The sequence below is a fragment of the Myotis lucifugus genome, unplaced genomic scaffold (assembly GCF_000147115.1).
Source record: "Myotis lucifugus unplaced genomic scaffold, Myoluc2.0 scaffold_269, whole genome shotgun sequence".
NCBI lineage: Eukaryota > Metazoa > Chordata > Mammalia > Chiroptera > Vespertilionidae > Myotis > Myotis lucifugus.
Window position 1 is genome coordinate 568,968 of NW_005871317.1, and position 8,549 is coordinate 577,516.

Below are 8,549 nucleotides of genomic sequence, written 5' to 3' on the forward strand. Positions count from 1 at the left end.
CATGCCTGCAGCTTCTCCCAGAGCAGGACCAGGGAGCCAACTCCTGCAGCCTTGGCATCCAAAACGACTCCTTTCCGGGAAGCCGGGCAGGAAATCCTGTGGCTTCACCTGGGCGGGGCTGCCTGGGCTTGCTGGACACACTAGCGTCTGGAACGGGCTGGCCTCAGAGGTGCCACCCCTGACCCTCCCTCCAGAACCATGTCCGGCGCCTGCAGCCTCCTGGGCGATACCCCTTCGCTATTCATGACAGTTCTGGCTGGTTACTGAGCCTCCTGGTGGCCGGGCACTGTTGATCCTGTGCTTTAGGACAAGGGCCACCCCCATTCACACCTGAGGACACTGAGCTCAGAGCGAGGGGGGACGAGTGTGTAACAGGCACAGAGTCTCAGCGCTGCCCCTTCCCGGCAGTGGGGCCTCCGGCAGGGCACGCCCTCTCTCTGACCCTCAGCTTCCTCCTCTCTAAGATGGGGACAGTGATGCCTTCCTGGGGGACAGGGACACGACTCTGAGGTTTAAACAGGTTGCCATGGAAAGCACCTGGCCCGGTGCCTCTCACAGTGCAGAGGCTCAGGGAAGCTTAGTTTAAATAAAAAGAGGAGCCAGCTGGCGGCGTGGCTCCGTGGTTGAGCGTTGCTAAGAACCAGGAGGTCACCGTTCGATTCCGGTCAGGGCACAGGCCCGGGTTGCGGGCTCCATCCCCAGTGTGGCGAGTGCAGGAGGCAGCTGATCCATGATTCTCTCTCATCATTAATGTTTCTCTCTCTCTCCCTCTCCCTTCCTCTCTGAAATCAAGAAAAAGTACACATGGCTATGAAAAGAGGAAACTTGGGGTGTGGACCTGTGTCTGCAAGAGTTTGGGGTCACGGTCTCGGGGTGGCTGGGCCCAGGTCAGACTCTCCTCAGGGGCCCTTCCTCTCCCCCTCGAGGTGTTCTTTGCAGCCTAGGATAGGCAAGGGCAGGGCGCTCTCCTGACCCCGCACAGCTGGGCCGAGATGGCTTTTCGGGCAGTCCCCACACTGCCGGGCCCCTGCCAGGCCTCCCCTAGCCCAGGGGCACCCCACGCAGCTGCCCCAGGACCCACCTGAGAAGGCTGTGGGCCGGAGCATCATCCGCCGCATGGCGCTGCCTGACCACCTGGGCTCCACGAAGCCAGAGGAGCCTGCAACTGAGGGACAAGTAGGGATGAGAGCCCTGCTGGCCTGGCCATTCTTGTTTGGTCAGAGCCCCTGCCCCACCTGCCCCTCGAGCCCCAGCAGGGATCTCTACTCCCCTTAGTGCAGAGGTAGACAGAGGCCCAGAGAGGTGGGGCAGTTTACACCTGGGTCACACGGCATGAACAAGGCTGCCAGCTGATGGGGCTGGGGAGAGGGGCCTGGCAATGGGTAGGGGCCATGGGAGAGGCTGGGAGCTCCCCAATCACCCCGACGAGCTGCCTGTGTTAAAAGCTTAGCGGTAACAGATGCGAGGTTGGGTCCCAGTCCTGTCACTTGCTGACCTTGTGTGACTTGTTCTCTCTGAGACTATTTTCCCATCTGTAAAATGGGGCCATAAGGCCACTCTATCTCCCAGGCTGGTGCGAGGGCCAAGGCCGGCGATGTGGGCACAGGGCCCGCACACCAATAAATGGCAGCGGCGACATTGCTGTCCACCCTCTCCCTGCCCCACTTGGTAAGAAGACACTGAAGGGAATCCAGACCCGGTTTAAAATGAAAAACAGAGGGAGGCTGGCTGCCTGGGAGGGCATGGGAGGCCCGTTCCCGGAGCCCACCCCTGTCACCACCCCCACCAGGAGCAGGCTGCCTGGCTGGTCTGGTTTTGGGGGGCCTGGTTTTCTCCACAGCTGGAGGGATGGGCTGGCCAAACCGGGTTGGGCGGGCGGGGGTGCAGCTGGAGGGGCTCTGGAGCCAGCAGGGCAACTGCTCCCCTCTGCCCCCCGGGCCTGCCTTTTAAGGCCGCGGAGTGTTGTCTGGGGGGAGACAAGATCCAAATAAGGCGCAGCCCTGGCAGCTCAGAGCCAGGCTGTGGGCTGGTGCAGGGAGTGAGAGGCGCCAGGAACTCAAACCAGACGGGTCCCTCCGGCCAGACCCCAGCAGGGAGGCTGCCAGACCCAGCTGGGTCCCACCACGGCCTGAGCCGAGGCTGGGCCTGCGTCACCAGCACTCCCTCCCCAGGGACCTGTGACTTGCCCCGGAGCAGGGGGTAAAGCTCACCCAGGATGGAGGAAGGAGGGTTGGCGGCCTAGGACGGGGGCAGGGAGTGGAGGCTCTGTGGGCAGGAGGGGGGTGCCATGGCCAGCACTCAGTGTTTTACGTAGCCCAGCTCAATCCCACAAGGTAGGTAATAATCATAATGTCACAGCTCACACGGACTCAGCATTCACGCGGGCCTGGCCCATTCTGAGCACTTCACGTGGACAGTCTGAGCTCGTTGTCCTCAATGCCCTGTGAGTGGGTGCTTATCTCACCTCCACTTTACAGATGGGGAAACTGCAGCCAGGGGAGCCTGCCCTGTCGCCCCTGGTGACACAGCTCTATGGCCCCAAGGTCATGTCACAGACCGCGGGGGGCGGTCACCATCAGGGGAAACGGCTGGGGAGCCCGCCCAAGCCTGGCTGTCAGAGGAAGGGAGGGCCCGGGATGGGCCAGCGATGTCCCATGCATCCTCACTCCCACTCCCAGGCCCAGCAGAGAGAGCAGTTTTCCGGAATTTCCAGGCCTGGGCTTCTCTTTCCTCAGCTCCCACCCCGTGGGAGAGGAGAGGCCGGCCCTTCCCAGCCCATCAGATATCACGCAGAGCCCACCTGGGCCCCTGCACCCTCTGCAGGGTTTTCACTGCTTCGTTTCACCCTCACAACATCCCTGGGAGGCAGACTCTCTTATCCTGACCGTGTCACAGGTGAGACCCTGAGGCTCGGGGCCGGGGCGCCCGGGCTGCTGCAAGAGCAGCCTGGTACCCGTTAGCGGAGGCGCCCTGCCCTCGGAGCGGGCGAGACGGTGCTGCTTGAATGGCAGTCTCCCGCCCCCTGCACGGGCCCTTGCACAACCGCTTGCACAATGCTCGGGGAGTCCCCGGCCCAAGGCCACACAGCTGGTGTGTGGTGGCGCTGGCCTGGCCCAGGAAGCCCGGGATAACCCCGTCCCCAGGCTGGGGCCTGAAGGCCCTGCAGAGGGAGCTGGCAGCCGTCAGGGCTGGCCTGGCCCATCCCGTCGTGTACCCCTGTCTCACGGGGGCCAGAGCTCCCAGCCCTTAGCCTGGTGCCTGGATGCACGGCCTCCAGCTGCTGGACACAAGGGTGTGGGTGCTACCCCCACCTTGGCTCTGCCCTCCATGATGGTCCCACAGGCCTGAGAAGATCTGCCCTTGAGAGGGGAGCCAGGGACGGGGTGGCCTTCGTCTGGGTAGGCCCTGCCTTGGCTCAGGCCCTCTAGGCCTCAGTGGCCCCCACACCCTGGGGATTTGCCCCTCCCCACCTCCAGTTCCCCCGGCCTCCTGGGCAGCAGCCCCTCCCGGCTGGCTCTCCTCCTGGTCCCTGGGTCCCGCCTCCCCCTCTTCCTCCCCGCAGGGAGGGGAGGGTGCTGCTCCTGGCTCCCCTCACGCTTCCCTTCCTGGCCTCCCACACGGGCCTTGTGGCTGCCTCTCCCTCTCCATACAGGACCCCCACGGGCCTCTGCTGCCCCCTCTGTGACCCGGGGCTGCCGTGGGTCCCATGTGTGACGCCTGTCAGTCTTTCAGGAAGCACCTCTGGATGGTGACTTCCGTTAGCATCACGGACCCTGTGATGCGGAGCGCCGTGTCTCACACGCCGGTGTTTCTGGCATCAGAACGCGTCCCGCAGCTGATGTTCACATTCACACGCCGCCCTGGGGCCCGAAGGCCTTTCCACGAGGTGCTCACGGGCCTGGCTCTCAGGCTGGTTCCAGGCCATTCTTGGAAACACAGCCCTTGGTACCCGAAACCTTCCTCTCCTCGGGTTCAGCCAGGCGGCAGGGGTGGGAGTGGCCTGGACCACTTAGCAGAGGGGCAGGTGCCCATGTGGCCAGGCTGCCTCCTCCGTGCCCCTGGGGGTGCTCTGCCCCAGCCACCCTCATGGCATGCAGAGAAGGGGGTGGGGCGAGCCTGGCACACACTCCACACGGGAGGCACCCGTCTGAGCCCTCCCATCCCCGAGGCCCTCTGGGGAGCCAGGCCGACCGGGGTCCCATCCTGACGACCCCTCAGGAGCCGTGGGCCCACCGCCTTCCTGAGCCTCAGTTTCCCCCAGCAGGAAGGGCATGACCGTCCCCACCGTGCTGACCCACTGACCTCAGGGGCCCTTTGCTTCCATGACCTGTTCCCACAGCCGTGGGCAGCTCTGGGTGCTCCCATGTTTGGAAGAAAGGCTCGGGGTGGTGTGACTGCAGACACGAGCTACGCAGCATGTATTACGTTTCTCCAGGGGCCCTGAGAGCCTCCCCCGAGGCAGGCGGTCAACCCCCGTGGGACAGCGGGCACCAACTATATCCGAGCCAGGCCTCGCTGGCAGCTCTGTGCGGGGGACCACAGCGGGCACGGCACCGGACACTGCGGTGTCTACGACTGAGCAACAGTGTACTGCTCCCTCCCAAGCACCTGGGGGAAGCATGAGGCCCGAACCGGGGGGCAGTCCTACCTTCCTCGCAGCTGGCCCCCGAGTGGCCGGGGCAGCACCTCCACTCCCGGGCGGTCACTGTCTTGTACATCACCTTGTATGTGGGTCTCACCACGGTTCTGTAGCTGAAAGAATGCCGACAGGGCCCTCTGCTGTTTCCCCCACTGTCTGGCCCCCAGGGTCTTCTGTCTCTCCCAGGCCCTGTTGGAGCCTCTCTCCTGCGTTCTAGGATTCAACCCTTCTATTCCTTCCCAACCGTCCAGCCTTGGGGATCTGGATACCAACTGGACAGGCAGCCCCTGCACGTGGGCCGCCTGTCCCTAGCAGTGAATGCTCCCTGAGTGAAGGCGTGTGGGTGAATGGTGGAACCCCTCCTCCAGGAAGCCCTCCAGGGTGCCCCACGAACACAAAGGGAGGTACTGAGAATGGGCATAGGGCTCCCTTTGCTCCACCCACCCTGGGGCCCCAGCCTTCCCCTGCACACCCACTGCACTCCCACCACCAGGCCTCTGCCCATGCTGTGCCTCCACCTGGATGCCATCCGCTCGGTCTCACTCACCTGTTGCCCGGGCAGCTCATGGGCCAGGGGCAGTTCTGCAGCACTCGCTGAAGGTACGTGCCGTTCTGCACGTGGCATGAGATGGTGCGGGTCACCACGTATGAGCACCAGTTCCTGAAACAGACCCACAGGGAGGACGCTGGGTGCCGTGCGCAGCCAGGCCCCTGCCCGGGACCCCAGGAGGGTGAGTGAGGAGCACTGTGTTCTCTCCAGGATCCCCGAGTTCTCAGCGCCCTCTGGGCCCCGTGGGAGTCTGTGTTGCTGTGGCTGAGGAGTGGATCCCACAGCCCTAGAGGGGTGGCCGTGCTGGGGGCTCTCGGGGAATGAACTTCAGGGGACAAGATGGGAGCAGGCATCTTTGAAGGGCCTCTCCCTTCTCAGCATCTCTTCTCTCCAATCCTGACCCGTCCAGGCCCCCAGTGCTTCCTGCCTCCTGCCTCCCACCTGGATGACAGCAGCGGCCCCTCCATCCTGCCCTTCAGCCTCCCCCCGCCCCCCTCCCTCCAGAGGGAGTATCATAAAATGGAAACCTGGGCTGGCCTACCCCCACCCTCAGCCCTCTAGGTCTTAGATCCCTCACCTCCAGGCCTTTGCTCATGTTGGGCCCACTGCCCCGAGCTCCCTTCCCCCACCTCCCACCCTCACAGCTGCTGTGCTGTCACCTCCCCCTGTCCTTTCCCACCTCCACCTCCATCTGAGCAGAACGGATGGTTCCCTGCCCCGCAGCCCTTGGTAGCTTGTCACGCTGAGTTAAGCTGGTGATTCACCTCTGCCCGCTCCTCCCTGGCATGGGAGAGGAGAGGCCCCGTCTCCCTTATCCTTGTGCCCCGCTGCGCGCCAGGCGGGAGGTACACCGTCCCAGGCATGGAGAACTGACCTCTCCAGAGGCTAACTCATCATCCTATTGCACTGCATATATTGAGCACCTTCTGTATGCTAAGGATATTGACATCCTTTTCCCACAGTGATCCAGGAAGGCACCCCCCGCCCATTATACAGAGGGGTACCCTTGAGGCTCGGGGAGGGGGGAAAATTGTCCATGTCCCAGAGCCGGTGCAGGGTGGAGCGGATTTGAAGCCAGGAATCTGGACGGCCCAGCTTGGCCCTAACTCCATCTCCAAGGCCTCAGTTCCTATCTCCTCTCCGGTCCACGGCTCTGTGAAGGCCCAGCCTGGGAACCTGCTGACCCCGGGGCTTCGGGTCACAAAGGAAAGTCTGGTGGGGTGTGTGTGTGTGGGGGGGCGGGGCTCAGGCTGAGAAGGGTCACTGAAACGGTCCCTCCCTTCCTGGCCCCGGCAAAAAACGCAGGGTCCCTGACCCGGTGCAGGGCTGGGGCCACTGAGCGCCGGGAATGTCCCAGCCCCGGCAGAGGTGCCTGCCCCACTGAAATCCACCCCGTAACCGCTGCCCCGCCCCCACCCAGGCCCACCTGGAGGAGAGAGGCCTCGGCCAGGGCCAGTCTACTACCCTGGGGAAGTCCCTTCACCGTCTGTGTCACCTGGAATCAGTCCAGGAGGAGGGAACAGCTTAGCCGAAGGCATGGAGGTGGGAGAGCAGGGAGAAGGGGCGGCGGGAGCCCAGCAGAGCCATGGCCAGCCACTCCCCGGGAGGGGGGACAGGCGCTGGTCGCAGTGCACACCTGGGAGCAGCCTGAACAGGACCACGAGACACGGCTGCTGTGGGAGAGCCCGAGGCCTCGTGTACAGACCACTAGGCCTGTGCAGACCGCAGAGAAAGACTGCACTTCTATGCACCAAGAAGGGAAGGGAAAGCAAAACACTATTTACCCACGGACGCACAGGAATGGCTTTGTGCACATCAAGTCAGGCCAAGTCACACGCCCCCATCAAACGGCCACCTCTGGGGGCACAGAGGGGCTTTCCCTGGGTCCCCTCTCCTGTGCTCACAGCAGCCACACGCCCGAGTATAAGGCCCGCTTTACAGGTGGGAAGACTGAGGCTCCGGGGTCTGGGACGTGCCCTAGGCACCCGTGATGAGTGACACATCATGGTTGGAACTCAGGTCTGTCTGACTCCAGAGCTGGTGGTCTTAACCTTACGCTGGAAATGTTTTTCCCAACGAGCAGATGGGGGTTTTATAAGTTTAAGGAGGTACCTTTCCAAAAGGCTCCCCACCCTTAGAGCCTTTGGGTCCCTAGAGCTGTGGCTTTAAACTGTTGGGGTTGTGTTTGGGGGGAACATAAGCCCCTTTGGGAAAGTGATGTGAGGTGTGGCTCCTCCCCAGAAAAATGCACGAAATGTGGGGTACACGTTCAAGGGGGCTCAGGGGCTCTGGGCAGCCGGTGAAGTGCCCCAGGCTAGCCCAGGGGCCTTGTGAGTGAAGGAAGAAGGGAGAGAGGGAGCACCCTGAGCAGAAGACAGAGGCTCCAGACACAGGAGGGGGCCCCAGGCACAGAATGAGTACCACATGCCAGTGGACAGACACGTATGCATCATACATACAGGCAAACACAGATGCACACATCAGTATGCACACGCAGTGAGCATAAGACATATACGGATGCACATGCACACAGACGCACTCACATATGCTTATGTGCATACAACTCCCATGTACATACACACAGACCCACATAGGACACACATATACACACACTCGAGCACACAGTCAGACCAAAGCAAATCCTACAAAAAGGACTATCCTCTTTGCATGAGGGCCCACACCTGCAGAGACAGGACCTGGACCGCACCGGGGCAGATGGCCTGTGACTGCCCACCGCTGCCCGAGCTGCCCTCTGTGGGGAGCTACAGGAAACAATTTTTTCCTTCTCCTTCCTTAATCAGGATCTCCCCCTGTGGGTTGCTGCATGCCCCCCCTGGGCTATTTCCCACGGGCTGGAGTTTGCTTGAATTTTCTGCTTAGGAGACATGGAGCTGGTGCCCCGCTAGCGAGACAGTTTAGAGAGAAGGGGACACTCGGGCCAGATGGGGTGCAAGGTCAGTCCTTCATCCCCTCTCTCTGGGGCGTCACCAATAACCATGCCTCACCCCGCCCCGGCCTTGAAGACCCAGCCCCACTGTCCCCGGGATGAGCCCGAGCTCCCCTCCAGGGTCCCAGCCTGGCCCCGCTGCCCTCCGGCCCCTCCGTCCACGTTCCAGGCAGCAGAAGCTCTTTGTAAAGCACAGACCTGAGTCCCCACCCACTGTGGCTCCCACGGCCCGCGAGCCCTGCCTGCTCCCCTCTCCCCACTCCCGCGGCCCCTCTTTGACCTTCCTGCCCCCCCTCCCCTCTGCTGCACCTCAGATCTGTGTACACTCCTGCTCTCCGGCAAACCCCTATTCATCACTGGGGTCTCAGTCCTGAGGACCCCAGCAGAGTTGGGCACCTCCGCAGCAGCCCTGA

At 62.8% G+C, this 8,549-nt stretch overlaps 1 protein-coding gene across 1 annotated transcript in view; it reads right to left on the minus strand.

Moving 5' to 3' along the window:
- The window catches only part of EMID1 (EMI domain containing 1), a 30,976-nt gene that overhangs the window by 17,865 nt on the left and 4,562 nt on the right, over nt 1-8,549 (minus strand). The window contains exons 2-4 of the mRNA XM_023762970.1: nt 5,187-5,300; nt 4,649-4,752; nt 1,082-1,165 (exon numbers count right to left, since the gene is read on the minus strand). Of these exons, the coding sequence (XP_023618738.1) occupies nt 1,082-1,165; nt 4,649-4,752; nt 5,187-5,206 (208 nt within the window). The 5' untranslated portion in view covers nt 5,207-5,300. The remainder of the gene's footprint in view (nt 1-1,081; nt 1,166-4,648; nt 4,753-5,186; nt 5,301-8,549) is intronic.